General features: G+C 39.0%; 1 protein-coding gene across 2 annotated transcripts; it reads left to right on the top strand.

The window, feature by feature from the left end:
* Positions 1-1,084: 1,084 nt before the first annotated feature.
* si:ch73-61d6.3 (occludin) lies at positions 1,085-19,205 on the top strand. 2 transcript variants are annotated; one of them, XM_039810587.1, is made up of 9 exons: positions 1,085-1,367; positions 7,149-7,743; positions 8,263-8,454; positions 9,251-9,418; positions 13,779-13,942; positions 16,313-16,531; positions 17,709-17,880; positions 18,622-18,663; positions 18,990-19,205. In XM_039810587.1, exons 2-9 carry the CDS (start codon positions 7,168-7,170, stop codon positions 19,086-19,088), a joined length of 1,632 nt encoding a protein of 543 aa, XP_039666521.1. In that variant the 5' UTR covers positions 1,085-1,367; positions 7,149-7,167; the 3' UTR covers positions 19,089-19,205. The 2 variants fall into 2 exon arrangements, with proteins under 2 accessions (XP_039666521.1, XP_039666522.1); XM_039810588.1 differs by lacking the exon at positions 1,085-1,367 and adding an exon at positions 3,410-3,534.
* The last annotated feature ends 391 nt before the right edge of the window (positions 19,206-19,596 follow it).

The following is a 19,596-nucleotide window of genomic DNA, read 5'->3' on the forward strand; positions in this document are numbered from 1 at the left end:
TAAATCATAGCGGTCAACTTTTCTCTTTGTGAGATTAATTAAAACATCTGCACCAGTTTGATTTCAGTGACCACGGACCCCAATATGATTATGTTTTGACTCAAAGTTGAGTGTTAACAGGTTTCTCATTGAATCTGACGTTGGAGCTGTCTAAAGATTACGTTTATGAAGGGAAACTCACATAAAAACACTTTCCTTCTGATACCACAATGTAAGAACTTCATTGCAAGTAAACGTCCTGCATTGAAAATGTTACATAAGTAAAAGTATAAGTCATCAGGAAAATGTAATCAATGCAAAGAAATGGCCTCTGTGACTGTTGTACTATTGTTTTTGATATCATTGGATTATTGTTACTCATGCATTAATGTAAAAGCAGGTTTTTACAGATTTTATTTACTGTAGTTTGTTGAGGTGGAGCTAATTTATAACTATTTTGTGCAGGACTGCAACTAATGAATAGTTGCATTATGGATTAAGCTGCTGCTTATTTTCTCCATTAATAAATTAATTGTTTGGTTTGTAAAAATTGAATGCTCATCACAATTACCCAAAGTAACACCTTCACAATGCTTGTGCAAAACAGCCTAGTTGCCAGTTCATTTTCTATTACTCAACTATTAGTTTCAGCTGTAGCCTACTTATATAAACTTTTGGGTAGGCCTACTTTAATTTACAATAAAACATATTTTATAAGCTCCATGTGTTTTGTATGCAAAAATATCGATCAGTAAAGTAACAAGTAACTAAAGTTGTGAAATAAATGTAGCGGTGTTGAAGTATACGTAGGCCTACCTCAGATATGTACAGTAGGCTACTTGAGTAAATGTAGGATACTACATTCCACAACTGTTTTTAGCGAGAAATGTCTAAACTGCTGTTCAAGAACTACATTGTTTGGCGGAATACTATGATGACGATGATGATGTTATTATACGCATCATTCATAATTTCATTACTATAATTTTAGAATCGATTAAATTAAAAAAGGGTCTTTCTGCCGTCTCTGTCCCGTATGGTCACTGTTAGCCGCAGAAAGCCCGACCTCTGGCGGTTGAACTTCGGTGGAGTAGCGGTGTTGTGCGGTGGGCCTCATCACCGCGGACAGGCGGGACAAAGCACTTGTTCAGAGGCTGTTTGTCGAAGCAAACCGTTGTCTCTATCTTCGCCTCGGACTGCAGCTTAAAGCGGAGTCGCTACTTTTAAAGATAGCCTCGAATGAAGAGGTTCACTTTAATATTAATTCATCTCGGAGACAGGTTAGTTTTCTAACGGACACATTATTTAGCTCCTAACTTTCAGAAGGGGAGTTTTGACAGGAAACAGGGATTGGCTGGAAGTTCCTATTCCCCTTTAGCGTTCCACAGGTAAGGCAACATGAAGTTTAAAGGTGATTTTGATTGTAGTATGTAGAGTTATTCTATCAGACTAAACTTGCATTAATGTCTTTTTATCAAAGTCGCTGCCGTTTAAAATATACCACAGTAAGCAATACCACAGCGTTGGCATCAAAATATAGGCTACTCAAAGTGCCAAAAGTAATCATTTGCAGAATGTCCCATTCCAGAATAACGTAGGCCTATTATAATTGGTGTTGCATTGAGCATCACTAATATTGCAGCTGGTAAAGGTGTACCTAATTTCAACTACTTTTCAGCAACTTAATTTATAATAATGAATAATAATTTATTAGTTGAATTATATTTTCTATTTATAATATCTGAAGAATTGCCAGACAAAGTTTGTCCAGTAATAAATACAATATAGGCTTCCAAAATAGTGTGGAGAAGAAGTATAAGCAGCATAAAATGGAAATATTCATTCAAGTACCTCAAATTGTACTACATTCCCCCAATTACATTAGCCACAACCAAAACCAAATCACAGCAGGTTCACAACCTGCAATCTCTTTATATCTTTAATTTATTGTAAACATTAGGGCTGTCCTTGACTAAAGACTAAAGTCTTTCATTAAGTTGACTTACACTCCTATGATTTTGTGGAATAGTTGATTGAATCAACAGATCTGTAAAACTGAGTTTCTCCACAAAGAATCATGCAAAAGCACCACTTTAAATCTTGTTTTTACCACAGATGTGCTGATTAGTGTCCTCGATATACTATTAGTCATTCAGCATTAAAAGGATAAAGCACAAATTGGCAAAAGAAATCTTAATTGACTAAAACCAAAACAACCGTTAAGTCTAGACTCAAAGATGTATTATTAATGTAGTTTAAGAGTTTCTTTGTTTGTTATGCAAACAAGTAATAGACTTAATAATTGCGCTCAGATACCAGTTTATACAGTAGGTACACCCAGCTAAAACTGCAGTCCAATACAGCAGCCCTGCAATAAATCATACCTTCATAAAGGGTAGAATAGAATACAACTTTATTGAAGTGTTTATTATGGAAGTGTCTTTAGCTTACCATATCATAAAAAAGCAACACAACAGCATCCAACCTACAACCCTGTGACAAGTACCATTGAGTATATAACACAGTTAAATAATATGCATGCAATATTGAAGAAAAAAACATAACATTAAATACTGAGGAGCAAATGTTTTGTTCAGGTTTATGTTGATTCAACATTTACTCTACCTTCATTGGTATAACTGGGGTAGACAACATTAGAACCCCTTCAGTATAACATAATACACTTCAACAACAACACAGTCTCCAAAATGACAAGTTGAATCGACATCTCTCTAAAGCTGTTTTTGTTTTAATATATACGTTAGACAGGTGTACCTAAAACATCTGCGCAACATGTTTTTCCACAAGTTTTACTGAGTATTTTGTATGGCCCACAGGATTTTTCAGTGGGGTGTTTTTGGGCAGGAAGCCTTGGCTGACTCCTGTGAGTTTCCCAGTGGGTCCCAGCCTACACTGGGCAGGGGACTAATTGTTTTTGACAGATGTGAGACATGTGACTGTATGACTAGAATTCCATTATCAGCAGCAGATGATAAAGTCTCTGTGTTGTAGAGGAGTTCAGGCTGCTGCTGGTGGGTGTCTGACCTGACCTGTGACTTTGGTCCAAACGCTGTGCCTTCTGCCCAGCATGAAAATGAGATTTGTGTGCCAGTTTTAGACAAACACCACTGTATTACTACTGCTACTACGATCACTACTGCTACTACTACCGCTGCTGCTGGTTTATTGTTTATTAAGGATCCTCATTAGTTATCACCTGGTACTCCTACTATAGCTGCCACGGTGCTGCTGCTACAGCAAATGGTTTGTTATCAGGAAATTTATTAAAAAGATAGTTTAGAAAGACAGTACCTTTCACGTATACAGACGGGCGCCATCTTGGGAAAACAGTCTGACCAGTCGAACGCCGAACGCCATACATATATTTTAATAAACAGATATAATTCATGCATTTCCATGTAATTAGATTTCACAAATGTAATTCCTATTGCCCCTTTGGGAAACCACGGACCATGGGAGATTTCAAGTGACAGTTCAGCTCAAGTTGCACGGTGTTCGTTTTCCCAAGATGGCGCCCGACTGTATACGTGAAAGGTACAGTCTTTCTAAACTACCTTTTTAATAAACTGTCTGTACATTTGCAAAGTTCTCAATGCTTCGGTTAAACATGTAAGGACCCTCATTATGCTACCGTGAAAGTGTGGTGCTATTTTAAGCCTTGTTAGTGGAATAGAAATAGTGATTTCTTTTTACTTTACCTGTGCACCGACGATTAGCATTATAAGGTAATTAGCGGCTTGCGATAAAACTGGTCACATTCAATTAGCATGAAAACATATCCCAGAGAACGGTCGAACTCGGTACACGTCTTATTAACCCCTAGGTTCATTTTGCGCCTGATTTGTCCTTTAAAGGCTTTCCCTTAATGCAAAGCAGATGTCCTAAAAAGATATTGTGATTTTGTGGGGCTTAACAATCAGTGTGCAAGACACAATCACATCTTTCTTGTCCAGGTACTGAGTCTGCAGCTGCAATATCGATTAATCTGCCAATATTTATTTTAATAATTGATTAATTTTTTGATCAATAAAATATAGTGGAAAAGGCCCAATAGCCAAAGTTAATGTCACCATATGTTTTGTTTTGTCAGACTAAAGGTCCACACCCATAGATATTCAGTTTACAATAACTTTAAAAGAAGAACAAGCAGCAAATTCTTACATTTGAGAAGCTAAAACCATCAAATGTTTGGTATTTTTGCTTGCCATAATGATTTAAACCATGAATCATTATAGCTCTAGCTAAGTCCAAAAACCTGTACTTATGATTTTTGCTTCCCAAAGATTCACACTACTTTCAAACGCTCCCTTTAGAAAATTCCTACTTTATTACATTGAGGAAAGTACAACGATTTCAGCTCAAAGAGTTTAAGATTCAGATTTCAAGATTTTAAAGCCCTTGATTTCTCTCTGTACCTGACACAAGGACAGTTTGGGCTTAAAAAGTTGTACTTTTCCTACTGTTATAACGTAGGAAAAGGAATTCATGTTGTTGTGAAGCCTTGGGAGGTAGAATTTACAGTTGTTTGGTCCTCAGTGTAATTTCATTGCTTGGAAAGGGCATGAGCCTCAGATTATTTCCTGCCAGTTATCGATATAATCAAATGCGGTTTGTTTAGAACCGAGACGCCCCAACTCAGAGTCATTTCCTGTATCTGTGTCGTGTTAGTTTCACCAGGACCTGGGGGTATAGATTCCAATGGGAGAAATGAAGGTGAACACAGATTATGACCGATTCTTTGCCCCGTAATCACCAAAGTAAATCCATTGTTTTCACACCACATATCTCCCGAACATTCTGACACTAAAATGGCATTTTTTAGATGGACAAATCAGGAGAAAATGAACTTTCTTCTAGACCTTTCTGTCTCAGTAACAAACTCTCGCGAGATCTGGAAACACATAAGCTAATGTCAACTAATGTTTGCGAACACCCTAAAAGAAATAGATTTTTGTTGTAATAAAGATATTGTTTTTAGCTGTGTAAATATGTAATGTTAGCAAAAGAAAATATGAATTAGTAATGCAAATGTATCCTTATAAATCCCCACAACATTTACTACACTTTCAAAGCAGGCCATGCCCATTTAAGAGACAGGAAGTGTGTACCGAAAATCTTTGATATAATCAAACCATGAATCAAACACTGGCAGTAGAAATTAAACTAAGACCCACTGACTTAGGAGACGGCCTGTTGATCAACAATAGAGGACACCTGACACCTCTGTGCACAACATCCACCTGTCCTCCCCTCTTTCTCCTGCCTCACTCCACTCAGGAGCAGCACAGAGGAGCCCTTGTGTGATCCTCCCTGGACAGTGCCCCACATTTCTTCTACTTTTTTTTACCCCAACTCCATGGCAACACTGTTTCCGTGACGAGCAGCCTTAACTTTTGCCCCTCCTGCTCCCAAAACAAAGGCAATAAGTTATAGAGGGAGGGAGAGAATGGGGTGGGGGGGATAGGGGGAATTGTGAGGGATATGGAGGAATGAGGGAGGGAATAATGGGAAGGTGTCTGGGATGGAGGCTCTGAGGCGAGACCTCTTCTGCCGTGTGTGCCAGAGTCCCATAAAGAGAGGAGAGTTATTACCGGGGACTGGAGACTGTAGGCAGTGCCAGGGACTGTCTCGCTGTCCGTCCGTCTGTCTGTATGTCTATGTTTCTGAATGGCCGTTACCTCCCTCACAATCCCACTAAGGTGACTGAACAGTAGCATGATGTAGATGGAAGACATTTTGGTTGTTGTTGTTAAAATCAGTGATGTACTGTCACTGGAAGACCGAGCTTAGAAAGGCAGAGCACATTGCAAACATCCCTTGATAATAAATTAGGCTAAATACAGCTGAAAAAATGAATCAAGGGCTGCAAAAATGATTATTTTCATTAACGATTAAGTTATTGATTATTTTCTCACTAAATTGAATAATCGCTTTGTCTATAAAATGTAAGTAAATAGTAAAATAGAATGGCCATCACAATTCCCCAGAGCTAAGTGACTAATATACAAACTGATATTTAAATCACATGGTTTGTTCAACTAACACTCCTAACGTGAAGAAATATTCAGTTTACAATCATACATGACAAAAGAACACATCCATGTTTTTTTTATCTTGAAAACTCCATATCTTTGTGTTTTGGACTGTTGATCTGACAAAACAATTAATTTTAAGACTTGACCTTGGGCTTTGGGAACCTGTGCTGGGCATTTTCCACTACTTTATGACATTTTATAGACTAAACAATTAAACAGTTAATCAAAAAATAATGATGAATCAATAACAGAAGTAGCCATTAGTTGAACATCTTGAAATAATTAATAATTTCTCCTATTGTTATGTGGTGTATTAACAGATGATATTTTACAGTCCGTTACCAGCACTGAGCATTGTGTTGAGGAAAAAAAGTAAAAGAGGCATTAATGTTAAAAAAAATGTTTTTGTCCTTTACAGTGACTTTGCTCTGCGTTTCACTCACATGTAGGCAGCCCCCTCCCTTTAGAGCTCCATGTAGAAGAATGGGCATTGTTAAATTGTATACGCTGTGGCCTTGGATATCTTTCTGTAAGATTTGTAACCAGAAAGAAAACAAAAATGTAGCGGGCGGGATGTGAAATGTTCAAAGTCTGGCTGGACATTGTGGGGGCTGGAGAGAGACTCCTACAGCCTGTGAAGAGGCAAAAAGGAAAGTATTGTTGTTTGGCTGCGCTCCCCGCCCTGGTACCGACATCTCAACACTGATTCTGACTTTGCCGGCTCAGAGACCTCAAAGCTAAAGGTCATTCATCTAATAATTCTATTTTCTGTTAGGAAAGCAGGTCTGATCTTGTTTATGAAATGACAAGTGATAAACTTTGTGCTCTGCTCTCTGTAAAACTAATTTACTCAACCTGAAAGAACAAATTGCAGAAACAAGCCTAACTTATGCCCTCATTAATCACACCCCCTGGAAAGGGTAAAACATTTACACTGTTCTCTTACTAACTCTCATTACGAAAGACAGTCACGCCTAACTTTCCCATATCTCCACGTAGCATTACTCATATCAGTGCTGCTGAAAAACAGAGCCGGACAACTCTTCCTAGTTTTGTGCAGTACTCTTTGCTCTCTCGTCTATCCACAAACAGTTTTTTTTATTTTGTTCACAGTACGGGATATCTTTGAGCGATGTTCGACAAGCAGCACTATGAGAGTCCACCTGTTTACTCTCCTCCTTTCCGCTCGCCATCCAACAATGGCTTTGGCCCTCCAGGCAGCTTCAATGCTCCTCAGAGCGGTTACAACGCATACCCACCTCCGCCGGGATCTTACTACATTGAGGACAAACCTCAGCACTTCTACAAATGGCTGTCACCTCCAGGGATCATCAAGGCCATGATGGCTACAGTGATCGTGTTGTGTGTGGCGATTTTTGCCTGCGTGGCCTCCACTCTCATGTGGGACATGCAGTATGGAATGGGAATGGGAATGGGCTACGGCAGTGGATACGGCGGCGGCAGCTACGGCTCAGGATACGGTGGTTATGGAGGTTATGGAGGAGGCTACGGAGGAGGCTATGGAAATGGCTATGGCTCCTACCTCTCTCCTTACTCAGCCAAAACCACCATGATTGCCATGGCAGCCATTAACTTCATAGGGGCACTGGCCTTCTTCATCACAAGCTTCTCTAAATCCAACACTGTCCGTGGTAGAAAGTTCTTCCTGGCCGTCATGATAGCCAGCATCATCATGGCAATCCTGCAGGTAAGACTCATACACATTTTATGGTCACCTTACACTACCGGTCAAAAGTTTGGGGTCACTTAGAAATTTCCATTCCACTCCATTATAGACAGAATACAAGCTGAGATCAGTTGCATTGTTTTTTTTAACCAGGGCAGCAGTTTTCAGATTACATTATGTGCTTACATAATTGCAAAAGGGTTCTCAAATGTTTTCTCAGTTAGCCTTTTAAAGTTATATCAGATTAGTAAACAGAATGTACCTTTGGAACATTGGATGAATGGTTGCTGATAATGGGCAATGTAGATTAAAGATCAGCCACTTCTTTCTACAGTAACAGTCGAGAACCCTTTTGCAATTATGTAAGCACATAATGTAATCTGAAAACTGCTGCCCTGATTAAAAAAACAATGCAACTGATCTCAGCTGGTATTCTGTCTATAATGGAATGGAAATTTCTAAGTGACCCCAAACTTTTGACCGGTAGTGTATGTTGTAAATAATAATGTAAATAATAATGACTGTCATTGTATTTTCCAGGGCATCATAAACATTGTCTACATTGTCGGGGTGAACCCCATGTCCCAGGGCACCTCCAGTATGATGTACAATCCGATGCTTATGATGTGCCAGAACCTCTACCAGACCAGCTACTCTCAGATGGGAGGAGTGGGAGGCTTCCCCATCTACAACCAGTACCTCTACCATTACTGCTTTGTGGACCCACAGGAGGTGTGTAGATATCAAGGGTTGAGTCAGTGTTTGGTGTGACTCTCTTCAGGATCCATTCAAGTAGTAGATTGAATAGTCTGACAATGGCCTCATTTGAATATTTACAACTTGATTTTAAATTGATCGGACTAGAGTTCTAACCGTAATACTTTATGTAGAAGGTATATAAGTTGGATGAGCAGTGAAGGAAGCAAAAAAAAATGTTTTACTTAATTGCAACATGTGAAAGACTACAAATTAATTAATTAAGGCTGCAAGTAACAATTTCAACAATTACACTGTTAAAAAATAAACAATCCATTAACTGTTCAGTCTTTGTATATTTTGTCTGAACAACAGCCCAAAACCCAAATATATACAATAATATAAAACAAATACAAACAGCAAATCCTCACATTACTGGAGCTGTAACTAGGTAATGTTAAGCTGTTTTTATTAGATGACTTATTAATTCATTATCAGAATTGTTGATGATTCTGTTTGTACTTGAAATTCTTTGGGTTTCTGTTTTTGTGAAATATGGCTGTTAAAAATGTGGGAAGTGTGAGATAAAACTGGACTCACAAACATATTATAGTATCCAATGTTATCAGTCCTGTACTGTTTTGTTATCTATTATCATGAAGCATTTGTAAAATTTTTAGGTACATGAAGCCACAAATTGTGATATGTATTTCTCTGAATGATGTCACACCTGTATTTGTGTACTTTTTGTGCCGGGATAAACCAGCTTTATTTTACAGTTTATCTCCTTTAGAACTTTCCAGATTTTATTGTCATGTTCTTGCTTTTCTAGGGAGTTGCCATGGTGTGTGGATTCGTGGTTGTCATCGCCTTCGGTGTTGCGGCTTTCTTTGCACACAAAACAAGAGGGAAGATCTGGCGATACGGGAAACCAAACATCTACTGGGAAGAGCCTCTCGTTGGTGGGAAGGCCTCAGAGGGCAGGGACGTAGAGGAATGGGTAAGAGACAACAGGATGGTAGTCACAATATAAACTGGGTTTACGTGGGATTTACAAAGAAAAATCACTTTTTGGACCCAAACTGACCCTGAGTTTGTGCATGCACAGCTTAAAGAGCTTAAATCTAGCCTTAGAAAAGTTGATGGAATACAATATTCATAGGCGATTTGATTAGATGATGAAATGATCAACTATGTTTTTTTTTCTGCATCAAGGTTCTTCCACCAAAACTGATTGACATATGCTTTTCTCCATCTGTCACCAAATTTGCAATGTGGGAAATTAGTTTCCAACATTTTTTTTACAATGCGAAGTAGGTAAAGAAAGTAGGTCATCAGTGAGGAAGTCATCCTGCTTAGGTAGTCATCAGGTATAGATATAGGTTAGGTGATTGTGTTGACGTAGATGCAGTAAATTGCCAATCTGCCACTCTCCACAGGTTGGTTTGTAGCTTGTTATGCTATTTTTGACACAATATTAGGTGATGTTCTTCACCATTTCAAATCCCTCTTATGCTTTCATTGTTTCTCTTTATGGGTTGAAAGTCCAAAAGGAGCATCATATACAGATCTTTATGAGTTTATCGGATCCTGCAGGGAAACGGTCAGACTAGCGTAACAGTGTTTCCTCTGACTTAGTCACATTGTTCCGGGTTAGGGCTGACGGCAGTCACTGATTGTTAATGCTCATGGCCTACTACCTGGTTTCACTCTGAGTAATCATTAACCATCTGAGAAGATAGTAAGCAGGCAGGCAGTTTCTAGCCTGCTTTCAGGTTTTTAAATGTCAACATCACTTTAGTCACATGAGAATGTTACCTGAGATATGGGTTGATGATTGACTTGACCTCCCCCTTTTCAAAGACGCCCTGTTTAATACAGTGATAGAGAATGAGTTGACATCAAAATTTCAGGTTTGAAAATGTAATTGATAGTCACAAACAGAACTAATAGGGTAGCTTGACATTCTTTAAACTTGGTTTGTAAGCACTTTTTTTTTTATTGTTTTGTATCTTAAAACTGGGTCTGTAGAATATGTCCTTTCTGTTTCTACATACTGCAATCAGCATCCTCCCCAACACATATTGTCCACATCCAGTGTTTGTTCAAACATTGTGCAAGAGAGTGTCACGAACACAAATCAATACATGCAGACACATGGTATACAGTGCATGCATGCCAATTGCAAGTGAAAGAAATTGAAAAGCTAAATATCCCTTAGTATACAAAACAAGTATTAAACTAAACTAAATATTGCTAGATGACCTTAACCCTTTATATCTTGCACTGACATAAAATACTTAAAGAACACAAACAGACACGTTGTCATATTAGATTGTACAGAGCTGTTTGTTTTTGCGAGTGGTTGTCATTGCCTAGAACATGGCATCATGCACACAGAGGTGTACAGGCAGAGCAGAGTAGATCAGACAAGCCAAGAGTGAATCCTATGACTAGCACTAGTGTCTGATAATGGAGCCACGCTCACTGATGTCATCGGACGTATTGTAGGTACAGTAATGGCATGTACACTTCACAATTCTAACATGTTTTATGTAAATACTAATGTAAGGAGTAAGAGACATGTTTTGGATTATAAAGGTTGGGGGAAAGAGCAAATATTTCTTTTTCAAATATTTTTATTTGATGACTGCTATTGCAATAAGATCATTATTTATTCAAGCTTCATATAGGAACGTATAGGAACATATTTGACTTTTGCTTTCTCAATAAACAGGCTCTTAATGTGATAGAATTGACCTTCTGTCCTCATTTTCCTCATATATCCAATGTTCCACACTGCTGTTACTATTCTCCTTCATTGCTGCGCTACCTGCATTCTGTGTCTGTTCCACAAAGTGAGTCATCAGGCTTGTTTGGACCTTTTAAACACAAGGTCAGTGACAGTCTGAGGCTGTGGTTGGTTTGAGATTGGAACCATCTCTGTTGCTGAGCTCGGAGAGGCCTGGCATGCTCTGATGACCTCATACACTGGCCTCATTCACTTTGCCCAAGGGTGGCTGCATTGTGTCTGCTGCATGAGGTCATCAGAGTCGGTTTCTGCAGGGCTGTCTGTGTGCTGGAAACACTGAAGTGCTGCACAAATGTAGAGTGAAAGCATCCTGGGGTGGTTTCATAGAGGCAGATTAAAACATCCAAATACAGAGTGAATGTATGTGGTTTGATGCTATAGTATAACATTGGAAGTATATATAGCATAATACTGTGCGGACAATAAACAAGTTAGAACAATTTTATTTAAGAAACAAAATGTGGCTGCACCATAAATAACAAAGATTTGTTATTCATTTCTCCCAAAGTGGTATCCCTGGTCTGACTGATGAGGTTTATTATTTGAAATGTTTTGAGTACTGGCATATCTTCGAGGAGGAGTAGTGTAGAGTGTAGAGAAATATCTAAATATGATATTATGATTGGCCAATAGTTAATTTAAAATAGATGGTGCAGTCCACGGTCGGCGTGTGGCTATTGTGATTTGAAAATTGCAGCTTTCACTGTATTTTCTCTTTTAAATATGTCAAACACTGCTGCTCAATAACACTTGCTGTTCTGGTTAGTTTTGCAAAGCACAAGTGCATCTTCTTTGGTGAAGCACAATCCTACAAGTAAGAGTGTTTTTTGGTATTCAAGTAGACATTTCTACCTTTTTCCATTGTGACTCTCCTTGCCACTACTCTGCTTCTTCTTCTTCTTCTTCTTCTTCTTCTTCTTCTTCTTCTTCTTCTTCTTCTTCTTCGTCTGCTTCCCATGGCTCCTTCTCCCCTCATCAACATCCATGGCTTCTTCTCCCTGTCTCGCTCTGTGTCTCTCCATCATTGCCTTCATGCTTTTCTTCACCGGGTCCAGGACTCAGACATTCTTACTGTGCTTACACACGCTGCTCACAGCCCAGCAGCTGCTGTGCTGCACACTGAGAAGGCATTGTTGAAATTCTTACATGAAGTGCAGTCTTCAAATGGGATTCTCCTGCAGCTGCAAGTTGCAAGGGTAACTCTCCCCCACCCAGGCACTCCACCCACAATGATTATTGTTTTTCGGGGGCAAGGCTTATGCTCCTGCACTGTGAGGAATTTAAGAGATTGCTCAGTAATGTACCATCAAGTAAGCAGTAAGATGTTGTTTTTAGGGTTATATATACAGTATAGTAGTAGTAAATGATCACCTCTAAGCAGGAGTGGTGCTGAAAAACATTATAGACATGTGCATGTGCAGTAGATGTATTTTAGAAGAACATAATCCTGGACGTTGCTGCACACAGTTTTAATGTTTTTTCAGAAATATGCATTGTCAAAAGTAACCCCACCCAAACCATTGTCAGGGCTATTTTGTGTACAAAGGCAGATACTGTGTGCCTGCTTAATTTAAAACCTGCTTACCTGCGTACTTGCTTATACGATGAATTGTTTAAGTTTTAGTCTCCTTTTTGTTGTGTTTTTAGTGGCTTCACATCCTCTTTGTGTTGCTAGATTTGAAAAATGACCAAAAGGGTTTCTGCTTTAACTTTAAGCCAGTTAGCCTTCCAGGTAGCAGAAGCACAGTAAGACCCTAGTTTAGACTTAACTGCTTTGTGTAGAGTTTGTCTGAAAGGCATCTAATGATTGATACATTTGCTGACCCAGTGGAAGTGGGAGAAACAGTGACCACCCCTTCATTTTTGTGAGGAATTCCCTCACGCAGGCTGTCTGAGCTCACAGGAAGGAGTTGAAAATACAGATTAAGGAACACTTATTTACATGTCAGATCTTTTGTTTGAAGAAAGAAAGGAGGCGCACATCCGTTCAAGGTGTTCATGCAGACATAAAATAATAGAAAGAATTGAAAGCGAAGCTGGAATTATTGTCAGATATTTTGTGTATACATATATTATATCCTTATCCTTATATTTTTAGGTTATAAGGCTATCAGAAACAAATATGTGAAAAGTAGAGCAAACACTGTAAACAAGAGACCATATATCCATTTATTAATGGTTAGTGTCAGGTTTATTTTACAATTAGCCATAAGTCATCCTTTGTTTTTGTTCTCTTGACATTTTCAAGCAAGGTGAACCAAACAGCCCTCATTTCACTAAGTATTTGGACTGTGCCGTCCAATTACATGCCTGACTTTTCTTTGAAACTTAAGGCACTAATAATTACCATACTTCTGTCTCGGTTGTAGAGATATCTTTTCTTCTCAAGAAGGGACCTAAGGAAAAGAGGAAAAAATTAATGGTTTCTGGATGAACAGGATGTCAATCAGAAAATGAGCCTGTAGCGTGACCTGGTCTTTGTGAGTGCTTTAGTTGTTTGTTTCTGTTTGCTGAGTCTGTTCCTTTTGTTTTTTCCTGCCTGCTGTAGGTGAACAATGTAGAGGAAAGCCGCAGTGTTCAAGACGCCCCTACCCTGCTGGTATCAGAGAAGGGAGCCGGGCTGCTCAACGCCTCAGCGAACAGTGTCATCTCCTACCCCCCAGCTAAGGTGGACAGCAGCTCCTATAACGAGGACAACTATGACAACAATGAGTGGGTGAACCTATATTCTCCACCCCTTTTTAACTGAGAATCTGTATTATACATACAAATCAGATGAAGCATGTTTTGGTGAAACAAAACAAAAAATGTGTTTAGTTATGCGAGGGATTTTAATCCAAATCCCTTGATTGGATCGCTCAAAAGTGGGGGTTGTTTAGCAAATACACCGTGATATGGAGCTGTAGAGGACTGCTGGCTTCCACCTACATCCCCCTCACTACAAACACTCTTTTGAAAATGTAAACGTTTTTGACTTCAAAACCCATACGTCTGACCATGATATCACTGCTAGCTACTAGGCCCAATGAGCATGGTTATATATGAGCGAGGTTAGCAAGTTGCCACAAATCACATTTGATTGGATTAATGTCCAAAAACACCCCTGAGTTCAAGATGAGAAGAAATAAGAAAAGAGAGGCGTTATAAGATGAGATCACAACGATTTGATTTGTATTTGGTATATAACAAGAGATAAGTTACCAAGTTACACAAAGATGCAGAATTATGTTGTAATTATTTGACTGTGTCTTTAAGATATACATACAGCAGTGAATGTCTTTCCAATTGGACAGAGTTAGGTAATATTCTATTCAGAAAGTAGCTGCAACATTTGACTGTAAAGCAAAGATTATATGCAAACAATGAACCTCCAAACATGTGACTCACACAAGCAATATTTAATCACTGCTCTTTTAAAGCCCATGAGAACATATTGCCCTACACACAAAATGAGCTGTGTGTGTGTGTGTGTGTGTGTATATGTGACCTTTGAGCCCTTGTTGGATTAACTTTCCTTTTTTTCTCATGTTCATTGAAATGCTGCATGTTTGTGAACAGCTGTATTTGCTTTTCTTCAATGCTAGAAATTATTGCTCAGGCACCTTGTTTTTGTTTGTGTCAATGTCCTAAAGACTGCCGTGTATCAGACGAAAAGTACATTGCTCCTAACAGTTTCTTAAAAACAAGCCCAGCTTGTGTCAAAAATATGCTCTGAATGACCTGATTAATGTTGACTGCACAGTTAATGTTCCCGGACGCTAAGACAAAATAATGACATTTTACATAACAGGATTTAGATTAGGTTCAAAGCACAGAATATTATAATTTTGATGACTTCCTCTCTCACAAAGTAAATATAGCTGGTATTTTCATAAGCAGAAGAATGTCAGAGTGCTCTGTTGTTGACATTATGCAGCCTTTTTTGTAAGAACTTGTAATATCTGCACCGCTGGACTTGAATTACTCTACAAATCCCTAGAAACCTGCAATATTGAGCATGTTTCCTCCTTACCGTTATTAAAGAGCTGTACCTGCTGTCCTGCTCCCTGGTCACTGAGAGCCCTCAACATGGCACAGAGTCAAATTGTAGGGTGTTACCAAAAATAATCATTAGTGGTTCAAAGTGTTTACCTTCCTCCATATAGGTTCTGTCTGGGCCATGTCAGTAAATAGTTTTTTCTTTAGACACAGTCTCACATTAGACCTTTCCTTACGTTTCTGCCATTATTTGCGTCATGATGTTTTTGCTTAATTTGTTTTATATAGTCAAGCTTTGGAGGAAAGGAAAATATACTTTATTAATCCCTGAAAGGGGAAATTTAAAGTTTTCACAATGTTCTATTTACACACACACACACACACGTACACACACACACACACACACACCCACAAGGGCTGCCTCATATGATGGCACCCAAGCAGTCGGGGGGGTTGGTGCATTGCTCAAGTTGCACCCTCCAGCTACAGCTCCAGTCCAAACTTAACCCAAGCCAAACCCCCACAGACTGAGCTACTGCCCCTTTGTAGTAACAATGCAAATACGGCATTATTTATAAGCTCTCTCTCAAGAAACATAAATGTGATTTTTAGTAGGGTTTATATTTCATTACCGTATATGTTATTTGCTAGATTAATATGAATAAGAACAAATATAAATGTGTTCAAATGCAGAAAATGTCACGTTTTGGGAGCTGAAGTACCTCGGTTTCACGTCCACTTCTGAAATCAAACCTTTACACTTGCAAATGCAGTCTAGGTAATTAATTATTGTCTAGCCTGTACTGAACTCTACTGTACCTTTAATTTGACTGTACTTGACATTACTATGGGAATCCCTGGATTCAGTATAGAAACTCACTGCTAGTAGACAACAAGGGAAAAGTGAAAGACACAAACATAAATTGACATTGTGCTTTCAGTCACCTCTTTAACCTCTTTAAAGTTTTATGAATATTATCTCTCCAACAAAATCGTTGTCCCAATGCTGTTCCCATGAAAAATACTTTGTCATTATTATGGACTTTTTTGTGGTTCGAGTGGAAGTCAGTCATTACTTTTCATGTTATTTTTTCTGTGCTGCAGGTACTCAGATAGAACCACCAGCAGACCATCAGAAGCCTTCTCCCACGGTGGACGAACCAGCTCGAGCCCTTCAGAGGGGACCGGCGGGGGCCGCAAACCCTCTGCCAACAGGGGCAAGAGACGCAGACGTAACCCAGAGCTGGATGAGTCTCAGTATGAGACAGAGTACACCACAGGAGGAGAAACAGGCAATGAACTCGATGGAGAAGAGTGGGAGAAGTAAGAATGTACCATTGTATCTCTGTGCAACTCAGACTTTGTCTGGATTAAAGATGGAATGTCATTACCTAAGAACACAGAACGTAGATTGCAGTCGCTCCCTCAGGACCAGACCTTAATTCTTTGATTTAAATGAACTGTAAGCTCAGAAAATCAAGCTCACATAGAGTGAACATGATTTACCAGAAAATGCAGCTAGAACGTCTGTGTGGAAAAGGCTTCCGTCTGTATATGCTTCACTCTGTCCAGGAGAGTTAATCCTCTGAGGCATGCCAGTTCACATGGGCTGTACTCAGGAATAATGAGAGAATTGGGCCAAAGGTACAAAACATGGAAGTCGATGTAGTTTATGAGAAAGCAGTTATATTTGGCTGTGGTTCGAGACACCCAGATTAACACACCTTTATTGAAACCAGCACTTACACTATTCCTGTAGTTCAGTAGTAAACCTGATAACCCCAGTGAAGGTTGTTAGGTGTGATATTCTCACTCTTGTATAAAGTACTTGAAAGCAGTACTTGTGTAAAAGTACAACTATCTTAGCAGAAAATGACTTTGAAAGAAGTTAAAGTCACCTTTTAGAATATTACTTGAGTAAAAGTCTTAAAGTATCTGATATTTACTGTACTTAAGTATCAAAAGTAACATTCTGATATTAAATGTACTTAATTATTAGAAGTAAAAGTAAAAAATGACTTTGATTATGAACTTTATTGTGGCTCCCAAGTTAAAGGATCAAACACTGCATATTTTTGAGAGAGCTGACATCAGCAAAGAGAACAACAGAAACAGAATTTTCTTTTTTCTTTTTTGTGAGGAAGAATCTTTTACTCTAATACATGAAAAAGAAATTCTCACAAATACCGCCACAGGTGTTCAACGTTATCTTTATCACCACCCCATTCACCATGAGAAATGTAGTGGAGTAAAGAATACATTTTATTTAAGAAATGTAGTGGAGTATAAAGGTTTCCAGAAATATAAATAACGGTAAGTAAAGTACAGATACGTGAAAAGTCTACTTGTGTACAGTAAAGTATTCGTACTTTGTTACATTACACTGGATATTCTTGTGCTGCAACATTGGAAATGTTTTTAAGTCTTCCTAGTGACTGATGCAGGTTTATCTCTGATGCTGATCCCTCTCCTCTCCCCACCCTTTCTCCTCCTCCTCCAGTATGTACCCAGAAATAACATCTGATGCTCAGCGTCATGACTATAAGAGAGAGTTTGATGCCGACCTTAAGGAATACAAGCGCCTGTGTGCTGAGATGGACGACATTAATGACCAGTTAAACAAACTCAGCCGTCAGCTGGACACACTGGATGAAAACTCTGCCAAATATCAGGTCAGATATACACAGTGCTCACCCCCAAAACTCAGGAAAAAGGCATGTATAAGCCTAAATTACAAATGAGGAATGCAATAGGGTACTCAATAATATCTAAATATTTAGATGTCAATCTGCAGTGCGACAGTTCACAATTAGGCAAGAAATCTTTTACTGAGTGTGCTAAAGTTTTACGAATCGTTAAAGGAAATTATAAAACACGCACCCTTAACTTTTAGCATTTGTACAGTTAGTTTCTCAGTTGCTGAGTCACTGCACTAATTAGTTCAACCAAATCTCATATCCAACTTTGTCTTGGGATGTTGTTGGAATATCTGTCTCTCTATCTCCTCCTACCTGGCGCTATTTTTTATGGCAGCAAGGAAACACAAGTATATATTGCAAAGACTCAGACGGACACACAAAGACTAAAATCCCAGATCACCAAGGTCCTGAGTGCCCAAAAATTAAATTTAGTGGCCAGGATGGCTCAGTTGGTAGAGCGGGCGCACATATTCAGAGGTTTATGCCTCGACTCAGAAGGTCCAGGGTTTGAGTCTGACCTGGGACAATTTCCTGCATGTCTTCCCCTTCTCTCTCCCCCTTTCACAACTTTCCTATTGATTAAAGGCAGAAATTACCAAAAAAGAATCTTAAAAAAAAAAAAAAAAATGGTAATAGACAATATTCTTTTAACATTCAGTTTGTATGTGAATGACACATATGTAACAATTGTTGTTTTCCTCATTTTTTTCACAGGCTGTAGCAGTGGAATATAATCAGTTGAAGGATCTGAAGCAGGTGGGGAGACGTCTCTGATGATACAATTTATAAACGAAACTCCATAAAAACTTTATTAAAAATATATTGCAGTTATTTATGGAAGAATTAAGTTCTTAACATCCAGTGACAAAGTGAATCATTTTTTTTTTGTGTGTGTGTTCTTTTGCACATAAACCTATGTCTTTAACCTTTTTCCTTGACAGTCTATCACAGTGCTTTTATTTTTAGAGCAGAAGAGCTAACATTTTTACTGTCTAGTAGTCTAGTAGTATTAAATAACTTATGCATGAATGCACTGTTTTAGGATATTAAGTGACTCATCTACTGCTCCCTCTGCTCTGTAGACATCGGACTACCAATCTAAGAAGAAACAGTGTCGCAGCCTGAGACACAAACTGTTCCACATCAAGGGCATGGTGAAGGACTACGACAAGAACCACTGATGAATCCGCTGAGTCCTGACGCTCAACTCTGTGGTCCACACAGCAAACACTCACAGACACACAGGCCAAGATACACTCCTAAACACTGCAAAGACTCTGTGACATGCCGAGACCAAAGTTACCAACACACACACACACACACATAAGGAACATACTTTAAAGGCAGGGTTGGTAATGTTTGAAAAGCTAGCCAGATTTGAAAGTAGCATCTTCTCGGGGCTCTGTCTAACCCCTCCCCATCCCACACACAGACATGCATGAGCATCTCTGCATAGCTGCTTCAGAGCAGAGCGGAGAAAGGGCCGCAATTTCACTCAAATCAAAACTACTTCATGTCTCATTCACCGGTAAGCAAACACCTAATATTATCGAACAGAATGTTTAAAACAAACATGACTACTCCATTCTTCAATGGACTTGCAATAACTCCGGCGGCGGCAACGTGCTTTGAGCTCAGGCTCGTACACGGGAGGGATGGGGTACGCGCAGCGGGGCATTGGTTCTTCTC

Source organism: Perca fluviatilis, chromosome 9 (genome assembly GCF_010015445.1).
Source record: "Perca fluviatilis chromosome 9, GENO_Pfluv_1.0, whole genome shotgun sequence".
In the NCBI taxonomy this organism is placed as follows: Eukaryota; Metazoa; Chordata; class Actinopteri; order Perciformes; family Percidae; genus Perca; species Perca fluviatilis.